At 55.1% G+C, this 23,104-nt stretch overlaps 1 protein-coding gene across 5 annotated transcripts in view; it reads right to left on the minus strand.

The window, feature by feature from the left end:
• KCNIP1 (potassium voltage-gated channel interacting protein 1) overlaps positions 1-23,104 on the minus strand; it is a 256,568-nt gene that overhangs the window by 154,416 nt on the left and 79,048 nt on the right. For 3 of the 5 annotated variants that reach the window (XM_036240110.1, XM_036240106.1, XM_036240108.1), the window contains exon 1: positions 16,822-16,882. The exons of the other annotated variants lie outside the window; for them this stretch is intronic. In XM_036240110.1, coding sequence (XP_036096003.1) covers positions 16,822-16,882 — 61 coding nt within the window. Of the gene's footprint in view, positions 1-16,821; positions 16,883-23,104 lie in introns of those variants that run through there. 5 annotated transcript variants of the gene reach the window in all.

Below are 23,104 nucleotides of genomic sequence, written 5' to 3' on the forward strand. Positions count from 1 at the left end.
GCGAACACGCCCGTTTACCCAGATCACGAGACCAGAATATGAACCACACTGAGAAATGGAGCTGCTTGCAGGGCAGGCTGCTGGGGTTGTGACCAACACTGTCTCCCCTGGAGGCAAAGCTGCCGGGGGAACACGTGACAAGCAGCACGTCTCCTGGTGAACCCAGACTCACCCTGGATGCCTGAGGAGCCGCCTGAATATTTCACGGCATCGGGCTCTGGCTGTCGGCTGCATCCTACCCCTCGGAGGCAGACGGCTGACAGACAGCAGGATCAGAATGGCCGCGGCCCTGGTTCAGGCAGGACAGATGATGTAGAGCCCTGCCAGCTGACCTCTGGCTATGGAGCGGCCTTCTCCATGCCCAAGATGAGCCAACAGTCGGGATGCAGCCTCCTGTCCCAGGCAGGGCCCTGCCCAGATGGTCTGGGGCCCACCCCTGAACTGCCGTCTGGGCAGGCCTGGCTGTGGTCTCCACCATCTCATGCTTCTCCAAGAGTATAGAGCGGTTGCTGACCCCACCACAGACCTCATTGTCTGCCTCCCACCTGCCCTTGCATGCGAGTGGGGTTGGCTCTCTCCAGTGGAATTTGAGCGTAAGTGATGTTTGTCACTGCTAGGTTATAGTGGTTGTGAAACAGTATGTCATCTCTACCCCCTTCATCGAGATGTAAAAGAGGCCCGAGCGTCGGTGGAGGGACGAGCTGGCAGATGGCTGGATCCCTGGGTGACCACATGGAAGAGAGCAGCCGGCCCACAGGAACATCCACCTCGGCCAGTTATATGTACGATACATGCAACTGTATGTGTTCAGCCACTGAAATATTGGGGCCTGTTTGTTACAGCAGCTAGCGTTACCCTAACGAATAAATTGTTGTATTCTAGGCCTACCTCTGTGAGATCACAGTCATCATCACAGAGTGTTCAGTCTCCTGAGACTTCAAATCCATACTCAACCGCCATCTCTGTGTCACTCCTAATGGCGGTACAGTAACGTTCCTTTCCCAAGTTCTAACTCGATCCCCCACCCCCCCACCTCCCAGATATGGGCGGATGTTACTGCAGGTCCAAGGTCCCATAGGCAAGGATTCTGAAAGTACAGAGATATGTTCCAATAAACCAACAACAAAAGGTGGGGGTGTTCTTTCAGCCTGGAACAGCAGTTTAAACACACACACACACACACACACACACACAGAAAGGAACACACAAAAGCAAACTGGAGACAGAACCCAGGCTGTAGAGAGGGAGCAGCAAATGTGAATTTCATCAGAACCGAGATGCAAATAAATTTCATCTATCTTCCATGCCAACTATAATCAAGTGGCAGTCACAGCCTGGAATGCTGTGTTAATAAGGATTCTGGCCCTGGCCGGTTTGGCTCAGCAGTTGGAGTGTCGGCCTGCGGTCCGGAGAGACCCAGGTTCAGTTCCTGCTGGGGGCGCGTGCCTCGGTTGTGGTTTGTCCCCGGCCCTGGTCGGTTGTGCAGGTGGTAGCCACTCGATGTGTTCCTTTCGCGTCGATGTTTCTCTCTCTCTCTGTTCCTCTCTCTCCCTCCCACTCTACCTGAACAAAAAATGGAGAAGTGTCCTCGGATGAGGATAGGAAAAAAAAAAAAAAAAGAAGGATTCTGAGTCTCATTCTAGCTCAGAAGGAAAGTGATGGGTGACCAACATCTGCTGTGGGTAATAGATGAGGGAGTGGCCGCACATGCCAGAAATTGTCCCACTTGTGTGAGGGACCAGGGCCGTGGTTGCAGAGGAGCCTATGTTTATGAAGTCTATAGCCTGAGGTTAACTTGTTGAACCTCAAACGAGTGCCTATCATGGGGCAGCTGTTCTGCATACAGATTTCTGGTTAATCTTTGCAGCAACCCTAGCTATTGGTCCTGTTTGACAGATGGAGGAGCCGAGGCTCAGAGAGAGTAGGTGACTTACCCAAGGTCACACAGCTCAGGAAAGGCAGAGCCAAGTTCCAGACCAGGACTGCCTGGCGTCCAAGTCTGTGCATCTCGTCGTGACAAGGCGCACCTCTGAATTAAGTGGGCGCTGGACCAAGAGGCGTGGTCTACGCCAGTCCTGTAGTCTGGCTGCCACCTACTGACACAGTCGAGCGATGGTGGTGGTGGTGGAGGGTTTGTCTCCGAGGCAGCTCGGATGGAAGTCGTGTAAGGACCAAATTGGTTTGGGGTTTGAACCTCCTACAGCCTTTCTCTGACTCTTATGTTGGTTTATTGCTCCCCCAAGTTTGGAAGGCGGCCAAGACAGGCAGGAAGAGAAGGAGAAGGGATGAGAGACGCATGTGTTGTCAGCGGCAGTGATGTGTGAGCCGCCGGGGAGAGATCGCGGGGCTGACAGCCAGGAGACACGGGGCTCGGCTCGTGTTGCTTCCAGTCGGCAGGTGGGGGACAGCTTTCGTGAGCCTCCGCTTCCCCAAATGACACCCGCATCTTATACCAGGTGATAGGTGTGACGCCTCTGAGTGATGGACAGACAGGCCTGGGCTCAATACCACCCCTGCCCTTGCCAGCGAGGTGACCTTGGACCAGCCGCTTCTCCTCTGGGCTTCACTCTCCTCCCGTCTGGAACACATCTGCCTCATCGGACTATGCGACCCTGAAGGGCGATGGTTCAGGGGACGGGCCCTGCCCAGCGCCAGAGGGCCTGTGTGCAGTGCCACACTCTCTGCAAAAACACAGGCCCACCAAACACCCTTTAGAGATACCAGGTGGCATTAGAAGTTGGGGGGGGGGGGCAGCCTGCCTCAGTTTCCACCTGTAACCTGGAACACATTCAGCCTAGTTCTGTCCTTCCCTCCAATCTCCTGCTCACCCTGTGTCTTCGCTTGAGTTTCTCCTTTCTGCCCGGTCTTCCCTCCACACGGTTTCACAACAATAACAATTGCAGCCAAAGAAATGACACCGGCCCGACGCCTCCCAGGACAGAGAGCTTGCCATGGACCGTAGCCTGCACGCCAGTGTGACATCCTCTTGCAGATGCCGATGACCCCTCTCCCTCCCTCCCTTCCTTCCCTTTCTGAGTTTGCTCCAGGGTTCTGGGCAGTAATGGATTAGCTCCAGAGACAGAGAAAGGCTGCAGCAGCTTTAGTCCCCAAGCCATTTTGGTCATTCCCTTACCTCTGGTCCCGGGCTGCCTGGGAGACAGGCCCCCTCCCCCCACCCCCGGCTCTGTATACGCGTTGTTTTCCATACTCTTCCCAAGGAGCCATGTGCTCAGTATGTTAACCTCACTGGGCACACGGAAACGAGGGTTCACGGAGTCACCTACCCGACAGCCAGTGAGAGGCACGAGGGGTTCAAAGCTAAGACTATCTGGTCTCCAAACCTCAGTCCTTATTTGACAGAACAGCACGTGGACTCAAATGCCTACAGTTCATCCCCATCTTCCTCAACAAACCCGCCAATGATGCCCATTTAGGGGACCCCCTCAGGCTCAGCGTTCCAGGACCAGGGGATTCAAGGTGAATCCAAGCCACATGTGTCCAACCAAAGAGAGACACCAAGGCTCAGGACTATCATTCTTCACCACTTACTATATAAATCTCTCCACCAGCGACAGAGAAAATAAACTCTACCAACACTAACAACTACTATCATTTATTGAGGCCCTACTATGTGCTACATCCCTGAAGCCACCCGAACCCTGCAATGTCTCATGTGATTGTTCCTTTCCTACAAGGGGCCCGAAGGGTCCCTCTAACTTGCCCAGGGTAGAGGGTGGGCTGTGGAGGCCCCTGAACTTGAGGCCATGGCTGTCATCTCTCCCAGGATCCGGCCGGGGGTGAAGGGAGGGACTTGTTACCAAGGAAACAAGAGAACGTCCCCAGAGGCGGACCTGCCTGCATTCCTGCTGCACAGAGGGTGCTGAGGAGGGGGCGCAGACACCCCAGCAGCAGCTGGCGGGAGATGTCCTTTCGCCACTGTTTCTTGTGCTCGGTCAGCACAGAATCGGGGCAGAACCTGGTTAGTCTTCCCTGCCGGCCAGGTGAGGAGGGCGCTTCCGTGCCCACGCTGGCCCCGGGCTGAGAGCAGGTTCCTCCCGACGTGACGGGAAGCTGTCCGATAACCCGCGCATCTCTGGAGACGGGACATTGAGCTCTGGCGAGTTTACCCGAGAGTACGGCCTGTGTCCTTCTGCAAACGTATCCTTTCGTCCACACGTATTTATCAAGGTCAGGCGCTGGGCTCCTGCTGGGACAGTCCGTGTCCAGAGGGTGGCTGGTGTAAAAACCATTCTGACCGTGTCACCCACGGAGAAGAGGAGAGACCTAGAGGCATGAGCTAGTTTGTCATATTCTTCCTGGTGACAAAGCCACTGGGGGGAATTCAGATTCCAGGGTTGGCAACCCTTCTGTGCAGCCTGGGCAGAGGGAACGTCAGCCACAAGTCCACCAGCGCCGCCGCTGCCATCCTCGCCAACGCCACCCCAACTATGATCACCACCACCACGGTAGCACCCCCCTCAGTGCCACTCCGCCCTGCCGTCGACGTGAGCCCTGCTATAACCACCACCACTCACATCGTCACGGCCCAGCCCCACCGTGAACGCCGCACGTCATCACCACCATTTCTTCCATCAACACCACTGTTATCGTCAGTCACCGTCACTTCTGCCATTTTCAACACGATCCCTACCATAAGTGTCACCACCGACACTGTCTGTCCCCCGTCCCCATCATCGTGGCCACCACTGCCACCACCACCTTCAGACCACCACCACCAGCACTACCTTCCAACCATCGCCACCCCCATGCTCCGCAAATCCGTCCTACCGTGACGATCGCCATCCTCACCTGCATGTCGACACCCACCATTTAGGCATCGCCTTACAGTTCACGTGACTCTTACATGCATATGACCTCATGTAACCCCCGGGACAACCCAGCGAGTCGTTCTCATGATTGCTGCTATTTAATAGACGAAGAAACTGACGTGCAGAGAGGGGCTAAACGATTTCTGTAGACCACACGGCTCATCGGCGGTGAGCCGGGCCTGGCCTTCGGTTCTGTGTCACCCACACCTCACACCTCGTTCTCTCCGTCAACTAACTGGAAGCTGTTCGGCGACAGCCTCCAATATGCTGTGTTCTACAACCTTCGCTTTTCAGATCCTGTGGCTGTCCCGGGGGAGGGGCTCAGCGGTTCTTTGCTACATGGTTAATCCCAGTTAGGGAATCTCAAGTCCTCCTGCATGTCTGAGAAAGGTCAATTCAGGTCACCAGGAGCAATCGTGTGCCCAGAACGGTGCTGGGCTCCTTGGAGACGCTTCGAAGGGCAGAGAGAAAGGTCCCGGTCTCTGAGGAAAGGGTCCGACTGGAGAGTCGGGGCCTGTTTACAGGGAGGGAGCACAGAGCAATTCAAGGCGATCAGTTCCTGAACTGCGCAGGGCAAACAGTGGGTGCCGGGAGGGGGGGCGCGGGCACACGGGGCTGACTGGATCGCCGGCAGACTTCTGGGGGGGCAGAGCAGGGTGAGGGGACAGTCCTGATCCCCAGTGACTTCATCCTTACTCATTTCCACCTTCAGGGTCTTTCCCCACCCTCCTGAGTGTGGACAGTCTGACTCATCCCTGCCTTCACTCTGTCCCCTCCGGTTTCTAATGACAACCTTTCTGTTGACATCCTCCAAGTCACACACGTGGGAAACACCTGCCATTCCTTTCTCCTCCTCCTTTCCCGCTGTCTGCCTCCGTGGTGCGGCTCCTGCCATTCCTTCAGCCTAGCATGTCACTAACCCATGTCCCTGCACGGGCCCAGCTCTGCTCTGTCCTCAAACTCCAAGGCCACCTCTTTCAGGCACCCTCTGGGATCCCCGGCCTGGGCCCGGGCAGAGGTGCTCTCTTTGTGCCCTGCGTCCCACAGTGCAGGGCAGCGTGCAGTTTGGGCACGTGGCTGCCTGGTGACTAGGCGTGAAGGCGCTGGCTTCGGGCCCTCCGGGTTCCAATCCCGGCACAGACAGGGTCCTGCATAGCCCACCTCCTTCCAGCAGCTCTTCCTGGGGGGACGCAGAGGGGAGCCCGAATGGCTCCAGCATGAGCCACGCCATGTGGACCATGCACAGAGTGGTCCGTCCGGAGTCAGGAAGCACTGAAGAAGTGAGGATGGTCGCACAGGTGAGGACAGAGGTAACAGGGAGGGGCAGTGACAGGTGCCCCTGAAAATTCAGGGCAGAATTCAATAGTCCCAGGTCTCGGGGTATCACTTCCTCCTGAGCTGCAGTTTCCTCATCTAGAAAGTGGGGGGACGGATGCTTCTCAGAGTATGAGATTTCATTTGTTGGGTGGGGGTAATCACAGTACCGACCTCACAGGGTCATTATGAGAAGTAAGTTCATGTAATGGATCCAAAGCACTTGGACTAGTACTTGGTACCAAGCACTCGACAGGGTGGGGATGTTAACAGGGAAAATAATACGATCATTAATAAATGATAATACAGGAATAAACTGTGTCTCATGTACTCACAACTGTAATGCTACTTTTGCCCCACCCTGTATAAATGTCATTTCTTCTTACTATTCTTCTTTGTTTTATTATTAGAAGAGCTTTAGCCCTGACTGGTTCGGCTCAGCGGTTGGAGCGTCGGCCCACGGACCAGAGAGACCCAGGCTCAGTTCCCGCTAAGGGCATGTACCTTGGCTGCAGTTTGTCCCCGGCCCCAGCTGGGGTCGTGTGGGTGGCAGCCAGTTGATGTGTCTCTCTCACATTGATGTTTTTCTCTTCCTCCCTTTCTCCCTCCAGCTCTATCTGAAAATAAATGCAGAAATGTCCTCGGGTGAGGATAAAAAAGAAAAAGAAGAGCTTTAAAACTATTTTGTGATTGTGGTTGTATTTGTCTACACCTTGCTCAGCGCCTGGCACACAGTAGGTGCTCGGTGCCTGGCGCACAGTAGGTACTCGGTGCCTGGCACACAGTAGGTGCTCAGGGCCGATCAGAGTTTTTCTCTCTCCTGTCGGTTGTGGAAATACCCCAACAGCACAGCCGAGAGAGGCTGAAAGCACCAGCAAAGTGGAAGCATCAGAAATCACGGAAACGCATTTTGGAAGTACATTATAGTTAAAAAAAAAATTCACCAAGGTAGACATTGTGGGGAAAATCTAAACTTTATTAGACTTCTTTTACTATTTTTGTTTGAACTGGCAAGTACAACTGGTGGGGCCTGTGGAGGTGGGGGCACATCGGCTTAGCCACACGGTGTTCGGGGCTGAGAACCCGAATGCAGCCCCGTGCTGGCCTGGTCCTGTGCAAAGGAGACAGGAAAGGACCCACGTCCCCACTGCCCCGACTAGGTGAGCAGGGACCCTGCTGACTATGCAGTTTGACCACCTGGGAGAGTCCTATGTGGGTGAGGCCCAGGGAGGGGAGAAGGTACAGCCCTGGCCACACACAGATGCCATTGCACCGACTTCCCCACGAGCGGGTGCTGGTGGCCTCCGACGCGCTCTCGGCAGCCAGCAGGGCCCTCCGCTCCCTCTGGGCCCAGGGCCGGCTTGAGTGAGGGGCTGACGGGGCCAAGGGGAGGCCAGTGGCCACCACTTCCGCTTCCCGGCGCTTGGGAGCTGCAGCAGCTGATCGACCTCTTGTTGGGGATCAGAGGCCTGCGTGTCCTGGATGTGCCTTCCAGCTGGAGGAGGCGGCCACGTGGCAGGGGCCACGGAATCGGGCATGCTTCAATCCCTGCTCTTCAATCACCAATCGAAATACCTTCCGAGCCTCCGCTTCCCGATGTGCAAAGGGAGAAGGACAATACAGCCATCGCAGGACTCCGGGGACAATGAGATGAGAGGACAGGCCTGCAGAAGGTTCTGGAGCATGGCAGGCCCTCGAAAAACTCGAATCCCTCCTCCTCCAGCAACGCTCCCCCGTCTCGCCATTTCTACCCTGAACGCCTAGGCCTCGACCCTCAGGAGTCCTGCTAACTGCTCAGTGCTGGGAACTCCCTGCAATGACCCAGAGGGTGGCTCGTTTCCCCGCAAAGAGGTTCTACTAGGCCCCCTGGGAAAGGCATTTGACTTGCATGCTTCAAGCCCTTCCTTTTCCCATTAGACGCCTAGTAACTTCTGTCAAGTCTCCTGGTTTCAAATGCCACACGAAGGCTTCGCACGTAACCCGGGCTGCCAACCTGCTCTGCCATTCTGGGCACTGCCAGTGGGGTCCCTCGTGGAGAGGGGTCTCCGGTCCACATGGCTCTGCCCTGCTCCCTGCACTGCTCTGTGGTCAGAAGCAACTTAGATGAAGACCCAGAAAGCCTCCTTGTTATACCTCCAGATAGCAGGGAACTTGGGGTATAGCCTAGGCGGTGGCTAGAATCAAGCTTCAGGATGTTCCTCGGCCGGAATAACATTTTTTTTTTTATCCTCACCCGAGGACATTTTTCCATTTTTTGTTCAGGTAGAGTGGGAGGGAGAGAGAGGAACAGAGAGAGAGAGAGAGAAACATCGACGTGAAAGGAACACATAGAGTGGCTGCCACCCACAGAACCGACCAGGGCCAGGGACAAAGTGCAACCGAGGTACGTGCCCTTAGCAGGAACCGAACCCGGGTCTCTCAGGACCGCAGGCCGACGCTCTAACCGCTGAGCCAAACCGGCCAGGGCCGGAATAACATTTAAATTCACAAATGAAAATGCAGTGGGTATACAGAGTCCTGTCCTTCTGGTAGAAAGAGAGAGACAGAGAGAGAGAGAGAGAGGAGGGAAGGGGAGGGAGGGAGGGAGGAAGGAGAGGGGAAGGAAGGAAGGAAGGAAGGAAGGAAGGAAGAAAGGGAGGAAGGGAGGGAGGGAGGGAGGGAGGGAGGGAGGGAGGAAGAGAGACAGAGAGGGAGGAAGGGAGGAAGAAGAAAGAACAGCTCAATTGCCGAAATGCTAGTCTGGGGGGAATCTGACTTCACAGCAGTTCATATGAAGACAAGCGGGGCTGAGGAAGCTTGAAGTTCAGATCCCAGGTCTGACACTCATGCTGTGTGACTATGGGAAAACCACTGGCCTTCTCTGGACTGTTCTGTTATCTATGAGACTTGAACCAGAAGGCTTTGCAGGTCCCTTCCAGCTCCATATATAATTTCATGAATATATATATCTTATAATGATACACATGCGCATGCAGCTGGAGACTGCATTCCTAACGAGCACCAGCTGATGCTGAGGCTGTGCTCTGAGGACCCCACTTGGAGTAGCAAGGCTCCAGGCAGTGAGAACTTCCTTCTCTTGCCTTTTCGCTGTGTTCTGACCACTGTATCTTACACTCATGTTTGCATTTCATCCTCCAAACAACCTTGGAGGAAATTGCTGTCAACATCCTATTTTTTTCAGATGTGGAGTTGAGGGTTCACGGGGGCGAGGTGGCCTGAGGTCACATAGCTGATGGGTTGCAGAGCAGGTTTCACATCAGGTCCAAGAGCACATGCCCACACCCGCCACACCACACACACACGTGTGACATAGATGTAGGCCCACACATGGCTACGGACAAAGGGAAATGAGGAGAACGCAGAGGCAAATGCACCAGCGAGTGCTTGGGTTTGTTTCCTTTGCAATGATGACAACTCTTCGACCTCCTGACCCCTCCCGCCCCTCTGGACCATGTGAAAACATTGACCGGACCTGGTGTCTGATTACCAAGGTCGGAAATTCTAAAGTATTTGGAGGTAAAGTGCTCAATCCTTCCCTGACAGGCAATGATGGCAGTAACAAAGCGAGAAGAATTTAGTTCCCATAAATGATCAGAGCAGAGGAGAGATGTTTAATCCTATTAATGAATTTGCTAATTGGCCTTCTGCCCCCAATCATTTCATATTCAGGCTTTTGCAGTGTCTGATTAAGTGGAAACAGATCCAGGGGTGGTTCGAGATGAGGCTAAAAGCGTTTAGCTCCAGGCCTGCAGGTGGCTCAGTGGTTCTATACAGCTAATGAGGGGCTCAGTCCACCCCCGAATGCCTTCTCCCCGAACTCCACACTCCCCATTCCGGCTGTTCCTCCTCCAGGCCAGGAGGCAGGGAGCTGGCGGGGTGGACTTGCTCAGGCTCTGGGATCGGCCGGAACCAGGCACTGCCCACCACACACTGTGTGACCCTGGCCAAGGCACTTCCCTTAGGAGATCCTCAGTTTCCTCATCTGCAAATGGGAATGGGAAGAGGGTGTGCCCTCCAGGCTGGCAGGAGGTTCATCAAATCACACCGGAGAAGGGCAGAGCAAGGTGCACAGAGGGGATGCCAGATCAACTTCAGTTGTTGTTTTTACTATTATCATTATTATTATCATTATTGACAGATGATCCGCACTTCCCTATCCCACCACCGGAAACTTCTTTTATCACCCCAAATTGACAGCTTCCCACAGGAGTCTGCAGAGAAACTGCTCTGGGTTCTGGTGGCCACGGCTGCCCTGGTGGCTCCGGGTCCCAGGGAGATGGAATCAGAGGCCATGGCTCGAAGGGACAGAGGTTTCCAAGGACTACAAGGGTCCTTGTACAGTGGAGCAGCAGAGGAGGAAAGACCTGCCCTGAGATGGACCGAAGGCAGCAGCAAAGCCAGAATGACCCTGAGCTGCTAAAATCATTTCACCAGAAGCGAAGACGTGCTCACTACTGCCTTGGGCCTTCACACAGCCCCGTAAGGGAGACGCTGCCATTGTCCCCATTTTACAGAGAGGCAAACTGGGGCTCAGAGAGAGGTTCGGCTCAGTCGCAGAGCCGGAGTTTAAACCCAAGTCTCTTACTTGGGTCCTAACCATACGCAGTCCTGGGCCTACCTGGGCCCTGGTTTGTGCTTCGACCTCCCCCACTGCCCAGTGAAGCTTTCCGTTTGGCCTGGAATAACAAGAATTAGTCCGAGAGCTGCTCCCGTGGCCAGGGCTCAGAAAGCTGGCGTCTCCCAACTGACCACAGCAACTCCCTGAAGGTGACCTATTTAAAATACTACCTGGAGGCAGGCGACGCATTTAAAGATAAGTCAAGTTTCTCTGAAGGCGCCAGAATTCTCAGGTGGAGTGTGACACTCTGTCTTCCTCTCTCTTGAAGCACCACTCATTCGCTGCCTGATGAATGGGGACCTGGGCTCCGGGCCATTATGCAGAACTTTGCAGCGGGTACCTCTGGCCCTGAGCAGACCTGGATTCTCGTGCTGCCGCATTCCTGCACTACTGGAGCCATCAACACACACCCCGAGTGTAGCCATCCTTACCTCCCACGGCAAGGCATCCCTCCAGCCTGGGCCTCACAGAGGCCCTGCAACGAGACTCACCTTCCTGAGAGCTAGTAGGAAGATAACTGTAAATCCACAGTCACATAATGTGCAAGCCTGTAGCAAGGGGAAGCAGCCACAGCTGTGGGGGGACAAGGGAGGGAGGGATGGGCTCTGCCTGCAGGGGCCTGGGAGAGGGTGATGCGGGATGAGCTCTTGAAGGATGTGTAGGAGTTCGTCAGGTGAACATGGAGGGAGAGTGGGGAAGCCGGAGTGGACCTGGAGCAGAGATAACATCAGGAAGCCATGTTAAGGAATTGCTGAGTGAACAAATAAAGGGGCAGACAAATGTACAGGCTTTTGGTCTCACCCCGATTAGGTAAAGGTGAACCTGAAATTCAAGGGAGGCCTTTCTGGGTCAGTCCTTACTTATTTTTTTGAATGAATCAACAAAAAGAGTGAAAGAGATACATCCTCTCTTCCCACCTTCCCCAAAGACACGATGTACCTACTGGTATCCAAAAAATTACCAGGATTCTTCTTGACAGAATGTATCATGTTCAGCTTTCTAAGAAGCACTTGCTATAAGTTTGCTGTTAATGATCTGCACCGGGGCTTTCTCTCCCACTGACTCCTTCCAAGTTTCATTGGGGGGGAGGGGCTTAGATCCAAGACTTGGGTCACATGACAATCAATGCTTTTCATGCAAAGACAGCCTTTTAATCACAGCCTCTCTAGGACGTCATCACACATTAACGGTGCACACAGTCATTCATTCCCGCACTCACTTCCTCCATCACCGCTGCTATCACACACTTTATACGACATTTACTTATTTCCCCAATCATTCCATCGCTCAGTTTTCCACTCTCTTGCTCACTCGCATATTTATGAAGCACTTATTGAGCAAAGCCCTCCTAGGCATACAAAGAGGTCCGAGACTTGGTCCTTTTCCAGGCACCGGGCTGACAATCTGCGCCGATTTCTAGGCGGAGTCACTTCGCTTCCACCTCTCAGCCTCCCCATCTCCTGTCTGCCTTGAGCTCCCCCGACTTTCTTCCGGGACCGGGGGCCCAGACCGTGCCAGGCACTGGGCGTGGGTTCCCTGTGCTTTGTGACTATCAGGGGCCTGGGGAATAGGAACCCTGTTATCAACATTTCGCTGCTGGATGGTAAACAGCTTCAGAACATTTCGTAGAAAAGGCCAATTCAAAGCCAGCAGACCGAATAACAGAATTCTCTCCAGGCGGAGGACCGGTGACTGAAATTTCGGTGGGATGTTCACTTTTCCTGCAGGGGCTGCAATTCAAGGAGAGAACGAAGAGCAGCCAACCATCCCATTATTTAGAATTTCTTCCAGAAAAGATTTATTGAGCTCCTACTACGAGCAAGGAGCCACGCTGCAGGCTGGGAAGGGTGATGCCGACAAGCTCCCCCCAAGAAGCTGACATCCTGGGGTGCGGCAGGGGGTCGAACCGCCATCCAGTGCCTAATTCAAGGCAGGGCTTGAGGGGCGTGAGAATGTCTACCTTAAGAGCTGTAGAAATTGGGATGGAAGAAATCACTTTTCTCTGGGGCTTGGGGAAGCCTTCCAGAATGTGGAAACAGCTGAGTGAGGCCCTGGCATGTGGGCAGAATTTTAACTATTCGACAAGGGGATGGGGGAAGGGTGATGGACAAAGATGCAGAAACAGACGCTGCCCACGGCATGAATGCCTCTGGAAATCAGTATTCCTCTTAGAGACACAAGGAAACTGGCATTTGTAAGATGAGGTGACTTGCCAGAGGCCCCCTGAGGCCAGGACCCTGTAATGGCAGGGCTGTGGCTTCTCTCTCTTTACTGCCTCTTGCTGGTCTCCCAGGTCACTCGTGGGTGAACACGCTGCCCCATCAATAAACCCCAAACCCAGCCGCGCCAGGTGCTCACGGATCTAGGAGTCAGGGGACCAGTCCCTTATTTGTCTCTAATCTGCCATGTGGCCTTAGAAAATGCATTTAGTAGCTGTGGGATTCAGTTTGCTCAGCTAGTCAATGAGCATTCCGGAGATCCGAGCTCAGCCCTTCCTGAAGGTTCTGAATGCTCTCCTTCAGCCGTGGAGGACTGATAACCCAGCCACCTCTTCAATGTGGGGTCATTTGCTTATAGGCAAATCTCCACGGAGGAGGCCTCGGTCTAGTGATGTCCTCCCTACATTTTCTTGCCCCCCACAGACCCACCTGCTACACACCTGGTCTTCCTCCTCTGGTTACTCAGACAGCCCAACCCTTTCCACTGACCCACCGAAGCCCAGGGCCATAGCCTTGGCGTGCTAAGTACACGCAAAACCATTAGAGTCCGAAATTCTACCGGGGACTGGAAGGCAGGGGCTGAATCCTCCAAACCTGGGCTTTCGCTGTTCTTAATTATAGACAAAGATCCCAAACAGAGACAGAAGATATATTGAAATGCTTTTATTGAGTGACATAACTCTTAAGCTGCTTTGAATTTCTGCTGCCTCCAGGAAGCTCTCCCTGACCACCTAGGGTGGTGGATAGGTATATCCCTCTTCCAACACTAATCGCATGCAGCTTTTGCTCTATTTTAAAGATATGTGTGTGTTACAAAATAATATGTTCAAAACACACAGGGCACTCGCTGAGCAGGCTATAATGTCTTCAGGGCCAGCACAGACAGGCTGCTGGTCAGTGGGGCTGCTGCAGGGCCATCACCTGTCCCCAGGGTTCTGGGTCCTAGCCACCCAGACAGGGCAGGAAGAAGGCTGCAGAGATGAGCTGTTTGGACTCCCAGAGGCACTGACTACCTCCAGGGTGGCCTTCCTCTAGGCATCGGAAGCCCCAAGTAGTAGAGCCATAAATTTCATAGCAGCTAAAATCTGCTGACCACTTCTCATGCAGCAGAGCTGTGCTGAGCCTTTGACTCGCATTATCCTTGAAATCCACACAACACACAGCTATTTTAAGATGCAACAACCACCGTCCTGTTTTATAGTTGAGGAAAACAGGACTTAGTCATCCAGCTAGTAAGTGACAGAGCCTGGATTTGAACCCAGCAGGGGGACTGACTCCCGAGTTGCAAATCTCCTCCACTCTTTGACTACGTCTAATTAGATCTGAGCCCGATAGCTCAGAGATTGCAGTGGCGGCTCTGATAAGAACATCAGCAATAAAAACCTTCGAATTTGAGAACGAGATGAAACCTGAGGAAATGTCTAATGTCACGACCTCCTTTCACAAAGGAAGCACCGAGGTCCCAGGAGGGGATGGGACCCGGCCAGAAGAATGATCTCTGAACACTAGCCTCTCAGCCAGTTTCCCAGCCTCCTCTCTGTAGGAAGGGTCTTCTGCAGATTAGCCTTCCAAGGTGCAAGCCAATAAAATAAGACTCTGCTATGGGGCAAAAGCCCAGGGCACTGTGGGCAACTGGAGCCCTGGACAATTCTGGGCAATGCCCTGGGACTTGGTGCAAGAGGGGCTGACCTCTCAGGCCTCACTCGGGCAGCTTGTTGTGGGGGCTCACCCACAGCTCGTGAGGGTCCAATGCAAATGCACAGAGCACCCGGCACTGTGTCAGGCACATGTGGGAGCTCACTGAATGCTGGTACCCCCTGTTTTCTTTCTTAGAATCATGGGAGAGAGAAGCAAAGAGCTTTGGCCTCTGGGAATCCTGTAGGGTTCATCCGGGGGACCTGGAGTTCGTGTGGGAGAAGAGAATGGCAGACAGTAACGTCTGAGCTCTAAATCTTTCCCCAGCCCCATGCACAGAGCTCTCCATCCATCATTCATCTGCTCTCCACATCCTTTCAACAATATCTGCTGGGTCCCCAGTGGATACAGCCAACACAGTATGCGAGGAGGGGCCCTCCCTCCCTCCACTTCCCACACACCCAGTCTCTTGCCCAGAGGTAGTATTCTCACTCAATTTATGGATAAGGAAATTGAGGCTTAGACAGGGTAAGGGACTTGCCTGAGGTCACAGAGGGAGGGATTCACACCCAAGCCCCAGTGGACATCTAGATGCCTCCCAAGAGTGCCACAGGCATAGAAAATATTTTCAAACAAACCGCTGAGATCCTTGTCCCCACAGTCCCCTGGCCTCTGGGACCACATGGTCGTCAGACAGAGATGATGCGCGAGGAGATGGGGATTTAGTACTGAACCATGCCCCCAGTCCAGCAGTGTCTGAGAATCTGTGAGAAGCAGGGTCTGAATGTCAAGGCCCTGGGCCAAGGCTTGAAGACCGGTCTGTCCTGCCCGGGATTGCTACAGGAGTGCCCAGTCCCTTCCCTCTCAGGTGACGTGCAACTCAGCCAGACAGAGGGGCCAAAGCCTCTTCCATGTTGCAGGCTGTACGCACCAATTCAGCTTCATTCCCCTAAAATCTCTCCCCAGAGACCTCACTCCTCAGTGTACAGCCAGCCTGATGTCTCTGGGGGCTGGGCCAGATGCTTGGACCCCTCGAGGACAGGTTACTCACAGAGCTCAGAGAAGCAGACTCCCCTAATACGTCAGGTGAGATCCACCAAAGTCCTAAGAGTAACCTCTTAGGGTACACCTGGGGTGCACCATTATCCTGATACAGAGTAATCACTAGCCGGCATAAGGGGTGCAGGGACTTGCCTGGGGTCACGAGGGAGGGATTCACACCAGAACCTGGGCTTCAATAGCAGAAGTTATTTGAAATCCTTCTATCACTCACAATAGCCTTTGAGCATGAAATAAAACCAAAACCATCCTTTTCTGTTTTCTAACAGCATGCAGTCTCTTTATTCCAACAACCAACTTTTTGACTGCTGGATAGGAGGCCTGCATAGTTCACGCCAGCACAACACATGTCTGCCCCAACTTCACATGGATCTACTTGACAACAGTCCTGCTGGGGCGACGGGTCAGGGACTGGGCACGTCTGAGCTGAGGAACGGCGGCTATGGAACAGGGGCCAGGCAGGAGGGACTCCCAGATATTACGCTTTCTAGTCCTTGGTGTAAGCTCACCTCCCCGCCACACCCTGACGGTGCCCTCAGCTCCCAGTGGTTCCCAGCGCAGGGCAGACCCCCTGTGTGACGCCCTGTCTCCTAATGCCTCCCAGGGCCACCAGGATATGAGCCCTGGAGTTTTACCACCTGGCAGCAGTTGGTTCCTTTTGGCTTGCAGAGGTTTTCTGGGGTGGGCAGACAGCACCCTCTCCCTAGTGATTAACTCCTAGGTCTGCACCCACATCGCAGCCCAAGGAGCATGTGAGCATGTGAACACTCGCTGGTGTCCACGGTCGCACAGTCGCCTGCTGTCAGGGGGACGGGAAGAGCTTCCCAACATTTCCACCTAGATCATTCAGTCACCCCACCAGTGAATTTGCCCTTCCTTCGACTCCTAGGGATTTCCTAGGAGGAGGGTCCAGGTGCCCATCACTGGGGGGGCATGCACCCACCCATTCTGGCTCTCCCCTCTGAGCCTTCAGGGCTGTTCACACCATCCTCCCGCCAGCTTCTTACTCCTGTGGGTACAGGAATGTGAATCTGCTCCTCATGGCGAGGGAAGTCTGGGCCAAGGGGGTCAGGTGGCACACCCCAGCTCAGCTTCGAGCACCCCCAAACCCAGCCAGAGGAATAAAAGGAAGAAGGAGGTGGCTTACCTTTCGAGGGTCGCCTTTGTTTGGTTTGCAGAGACGAGAAGGTGCCCATGACGGCCCCCATGGCAGCCAAGACTTGAGCTGGGACCCCGGGCCCTGCCCCTCCCCTCCCCAGGAGAGAAATCAGTGTGGATGCTCCACTCGGAACCGGAGGAGCAGAAAAGCTCCCGCAGCTCGCTGGCAGCTTGGTATTCAGCGAGCGTGGGGCCAGGCGCTGGGAGCCTCTTCCCTCTTCAGCCCCGCACATGCACCGACTCACAGGGCCAGTGGCTCCGGGCGAGCCCTCGGAACCGGGCCGGCTGCTTCCTTCGCCAAGGGCCGGCGATGGGGGAGCCTGCCTGGCCCTGGGCACTGGCCACGGGCGGGCGCCCACCCGAGGCTACCCAGCCCGCGCAGCGTGCGGTGCGGAAGCCGCGCTCCGCCCGCCCCTCCTGCACGCTCGGCTCCCCTCCCTGCGCTCCGGCTGGGTCCCGGGGGGCCGCGGACCGCTCATGAATGAACAGAGCCGGGGACGCCGAGCGGAGCCGCGCGCCTGCCTGCTGCCTGCCTGCCCGCTGGAGCCAAGCCCGAGCCACACCGAGCGCCCGGTGGGCGGGTAACCCCGGCGGGGCGGGGCGGGCAGGGCACACCCGGGACGCCTGGGACCGCCCGCTGCCCGCGCCCCTGCGCCCCACGCCCGGCCAGTGGAGTGTGCGACTCGGGAGGCTGCGCTCCAGACCGGCGGCACCTGGGGGTGGGGGTGGGGGTTCAGCGCGCAGCGGATTGCTTCTGGATAATGTGTACGTGTTGCGTTGTCTCATTTGACTTCAAGGGAAATCTTACTTAATTCAGCGCCTGAACTCATGGGGTGGGAAAAAGTCTGCCCTACCCAGGGAGGGATGAAAACATGCATCCAACTGCGTTGTCATGGGAGGAGGGGTCCTCCTGCTCCTCCAAGGCCAGGGCCACCTTCTAATGACAGAATTGGGGACAGCAAAAGGGCCCTCGGCCTCTTGCTTTCTCTTTTTGCTGTTTCCTTCCTCACTCTCTCCCTCTTTATTTTGCTCCTCCCTCCCAAATGAATTAGCCATCAGCTTGGGGACAGGCGGCGAGCTAGTGCTGAATTTAGGAAGCAGTCTGCCAGCTGTGAGGTCTCACTCCAGACCCCATGGGCCACAGCCTCTATTTCAACTTCTCATGCCAAAGGGCCAAGTTTGGGGCCACCCCTGTTGGTGCTCCTCAGCTCCCTGTGGTGCTGAAAGGCAAGGCTTGCTCCCAGAAAGCCCAGGAGAGCTACCCCTCCCCCAGCCAGGAGCAGCCTGAGATCCCCCACCACACCGTGTTTTCAGGCCTTGGGGTCCCAGAACATGTGGTCTTATAAGCACGCACACATAGTCACAAACTTATGGGCACGGGTCCCTCGAGCCCATGCAGACATTGCTGTGCAACACAGACACACCCAGCCATAACATATACACACACACACACACACACACACACACACGTGCATCCATAGGACCCGCATAAGACACAGGCACAAAGGGACACACACAGTCAGTGCAAAGCAGTCACCCACATGCACACAGACTCACAGCCGCACAGACATACAGCCATTTCCTGAGGGCACAGGCCCCTCAGGAGCTGCTCCCCTCATTCCAGCCCACTGGCTGTCTTTCAGGGTCACAGCTGTCCTGTGACTTGGCCAGGGGCCTGAGCGATTTTCTCCACCCACTCGGCACCTGACGCTTTCTCAAATCCAAATACGTGTCCTATTTCGTGCGACAGGGAAGGTGCACTTCACGACATCCATCCCTTCTGTTTTCACTGCCCACTGCTGTGTGACCCACGTGACCCCCAGGACCCCATGCCCTGTGAGTACACAGGGCATGTCTAATCGTCACCACGGAGAGAGATGGAGGCTTACCGAGGGTAAGACACTCACCTGGAGTGACCCAGCCAGGATGTGGGATTAGGACTTGGAGTCCAGGGCTCTGTCACCACCTCCTGGAGGCAGATAAGGACTTTGGGGCCACGGAGTTGGGGAGAACTTCTCTGGGTCCCCCAGACTCGAAGCCTCGGCTCTCCTACCTGCCAGGGCTGATCTGTCTAATCCACGAGGCCCGGGATCCTGGATGATGGAGGACTAGTAAGCCTGACCCCTGCCGCCCTCGTGCCCTCCGTGCTGGGGAAGAAGGGTCGGGTGTGGCTGAAGCCACAGTTCACTTGAGAACACCCACAGGACGGCCAGGAGTAAAGGGACTGAAAGGGATCTTTGTTGGGGAGAGGGTGGCGCAGCCCCCCGTCTTCTCAGATCACTGGATGGAGCACCAAGCTGCCCTACCCCGGGGCCTCTATAATCGCCGCACTGCCTGAAGACAGGCGCAGCACGGGAATACTAGGCTAGGACGCTGCCCCGCCACCCTCTGGAGAAGGTTCAGACGAACCGCTGCATTTTCCAGACCAGAAATAACAAGGGGCCTCCAGGGGTGTTCACAACTGGCTGCCTCTGAGGAGTGGGAATAAAGCGAAGTCACCAAGATAAGCTCCACATTGCTTAAGCATAAATGATGAGGCCCTTTGGTGGCCTGGCCTCATCCACCAATCACCTTGCTCCCTGGTGCTTTCCTGGGGGTTCCAGCCACACAGACCTTCACTATTCCCAAATGTGCCTCTATGGTTGTGCCCCAGGGCCTTTACACATGCGGTTCCCTCTGCCTTATAGGCCCTCACACCTTTTCCCATCTGGTGACCTGCTGCTCATCCATGAAGATGGACTTCAGGTGTCACTTCCGCCAGGAATCTCTCTCTGACCCCGACTTGGTGCCCGCCTTGGGGTTCCTGCAGAACTTGGGGCTCTTCCCCCATCAGAGCGCTCATTGCCCCTTTCCCTCTCTCTCCCTCCGGACTGTGACTTCTAAACAGCAGGGACCATTACTGATTTAGCTTTACACTGTCTGCTTAACCCCTGGTTTCTGACAGGGGTGCTGTCCATCAGCACTGAATAAATGAATGGATGAATGAATGAATGAATGAATGTTCTTTGCTCAGTGACCCAATTAGTTAGTAAAAACTGACAATTCCCAGATCATCCTTGCCCTTCAAAGGAAGAAGCGTGTTCTCCCAAGTAAAGATTCATTCATTCAACAAATATTTATTCACTCATATATTAACTATGTGCCAAATATTTACACGCACAATAGCTCATTTATTCCTGATGACGCCCTGTGCAGTAGGTGTTGTCTAGATAAATAGACACATGCACAGCACACCTTGCGCAGCACACCTTGCCCATGAGGTGCTCACAAAGCATGCTCTGAAGGAGGAGTACATGTTGAGTGTGAGGGACAAGAGAGAAAAAGCCAGCAGACCCCTCCCTGCCTCTGGGGGACTTGTATCAGAGAGCAGAGAACTGTGCGGGGAGACGGGGAGCCTCACGTCTGTCGCCTGGCTGCAGGGACCATTTGTCCTGCTGTGCTCAACGTACTAGCTAAAGCAACCGCGTCAGCCCCAGCCAACCTGGGCTTCAGTGGCTGTGGCTCCTTCTAATCCGCAGGTGAGCTACCTTGTGCACTGTCCCCAGCTCTGGCCCCTCCCTCACCTACTCTGTTATAGACTGAATGTTTGTACCCCCCTCCCCAAGTCCTATGTTGAAGCCCTAACCCCCAGTGTGGATATATTTAGAGACAAGACCTCAAAAAATGTGATTAAGATTATAAGGGTAGGGTCCTGATCCCAAGAGACTTGTGTCCTTAATGTTCTCATAAGAATAGACACCAGAGAAGCAGCCTGGGTTCCCCACACGTGACCAAGCACACAGGAGGAAGGAGAGGGCAGCGTCTGCAACCCACGAGCAGAGCCCTCACCAAACACCCACCTTGCTGGCTCCCTGATCTCAGACGTCCAGTGTCCAGAACTGTGGGAAAGTAAATGTCTGCTGTTGAAGTCACCCAGCCTGTGGCATTTCGTTACAACACCCCCAGCACCCATCCATGCCCTCAGAAATCTCTGGAGGCCCGGCCTTCCCTTCCCTCTGCTGTGAGCACCCATATAAGATGCCTTAGGGTGCCCTGGGGGGCTGTTTAGGGAGGAAGGGGTGAGATGGTCTGAGGCCCAGGGGGGTCCTGTTACAGCGCGTGCTTGGCCGTAACACACAGCGCCTTTGTCCCCTCCGTCCCTCCCTCCCGCTCATGGTTCCCTTGGGCATGTTTCTTCCCATCGTGGGCAAGGGACGCACACTGTGCCCCATCACACATGGAGACAGCAGTGTCAGATTAGGAGCCTGGATCCCAGGAGGCTAGATCTGAGTTCAAGTCCCGACTTGCCCCTTATTAGCGGTGTGACTGTGGGCCCGACGAGTACTTTCTCTGAACCCTCCCATCAGCTCTGCGGATGGCATCAGGGTGAGAAGTGGCGAGGTCATATTTGTAGGGCCCTGAGCTGGTGCCTGGCACGTAGCGTGGCCGGTTACGGAAGGGGGACACTGCCACCATCACTGTCGCCGTGGGCCAGGCATCGTGCTGGGCTGGAGCAGGATAAAAGCCAGGGAGCCTCAGCCTTCACCTCGGCTCCATCACTGCTCCCCATCTGTTTATAGGGAATCTATTCTCAGGGTCCCCATCTGGGATTAAAAGACTCAGATTAGTTAAGGAAGGGAATGTGGTTGGCACCTGGTTATGTGCGATTCAGCACTACGCTAGCTGCTGTCTGGAACCATTTTCCAAATGTTCTGCGTGCACGCGTCTGACCTCAAATAGACTCGGGGCTTTTGGAAGGCAAAGCAAGCACTGTCCCTCTCCCCTGCCCCCGCACCCCGGCTCAGCCTGGCCCAGGGCGGCCACAGTACTGTCCCTCTCCCTTGCCCCCACATACCACTCAGCCCGGCCCAGGGCGGCCACAGTACTGTCCCTCTCCCCTGCCCCCACACCCCAGCTCAGCCTGGCCCAGGGCGGCCACAGTGCTCCGCAAACACTGAGCTCATTCGGGGAAAGGCCACCGTGGTTCAGCCCTGGGATCAAGTCCACTTCTCTTACTAAAGGTGCATCTAGGCCGGGGCTGCTCCACCCGTGAACGTGAGCAGGCCCACTGCGGAGGCTGGCGTGAGCTCTAGTCAGCTCAAGGAAAGGAAAAGTGCTTTGTGTCTCCATAAAGCACTCTGCAAACATCCTTTAGTAGTATTTGCTCTGGGGCTCGTCTAGTTATTCACTCCTTCATTCAACAGATATCTATGATGCACCCTCTACCGGCCAGGCACTATTCTAAATATACGGACCGGTATTCTAAATATACGGACCGGTAATGAACTGGAAGAGGCAGAAGTCCCTGCCTTCAGGGCGCTGGTGGTCTGGGGCTAAAGACAGTCAAACCCTCTCATCATTACAAACTGCCATCAGGTTGGGACAGAAAGAAGGGGGAGGGGAGTTTGGGGGCGGATGCTCAGAGAAGCCAAGTAGGGTAACCTTTGCAAATTAAAAAGTGACATCACCAGTGCACGTAGATTTGGGGGTAGAGATTTTCCAGTCAGGGAGGTGGGGCTTCAGAGGCACAGGGCCGGGGGTGGGGGGGTTGGGGAGGTGGGGCGGTTGGGGGGGAGTTGGGGGGGGGTGGGGAGGGGGGGTGGATTGTGACTTTGAGCATGTTCTTTGGCCTCTGAAAGCCTCAATTTCCACAAGAAGAAAAGTCCCGCCAATGCAGGCTGCAGGGAGCGGCCGGAGGGTGAGAGGTTACACAAGTGCCCGGGACAGGGTCTCCCTAACTGGGACACAGTCCGGGCTCAGAAAATGCTAAGTCCCACGTTCCTCAGTTTCCCCTCTGGTCTCCTTTGCAAGCACTGCTTCCTCATGGCCGCAGGAGGAAAGGACTTGGAACAGGGCAGGGGCTTGGCAAGTGCCCATCCGGGGCCACAGCCTAAGCCTCAGGCACACCCGCCTCCGTTGGAGGGCTCATGCGCCTCAGGGATCAGGACGAATGCCGGCTGCAGGGCGCAGGGGAAGCCAGGACACAGGCTCTGTCTTGCGTGTCTGGATGGCCCCACCGCCCAAGGATTCTCCCCTCGGGCTCCCCCGGCTGAGAGGAGTTCAGACAGAGTGCAGCCACCCACGCAGCCCAGAGGTTGGCAGCAAAGCCCTTCGGAGTTACCCGGCCCAGGGAGAGGGAGGACATTGGTTTGCAGTATCTGAAGCAACGTTGTGCCTTGAGACCAGAGAGGTCACAGGTGCCAGCACTAGGCCAGGCACAAGGCAGGGACTTTGCAAAATTGATCGAGTGAATGGCTCTCTGGCAGTGGATGGTAGGATGGATGGAAGGAGGA

Source organism: Molossus molossus, unplaced genomic scaffold, assembly GCF_014108415.1.
Source record: "Molossus molossus isolate mMolMol1 unplaced genomic scaffold, mMolMol1.p scaffold_m16_p_4, whole genome shotgun sequence".
Classification (NCBI taxonomy): domain Eukaryota; kingdom Metazoa; phylum Chordata; class Mammalia; order Chiroptera; family Molossidae; genus Molossus; species Molossus molossus.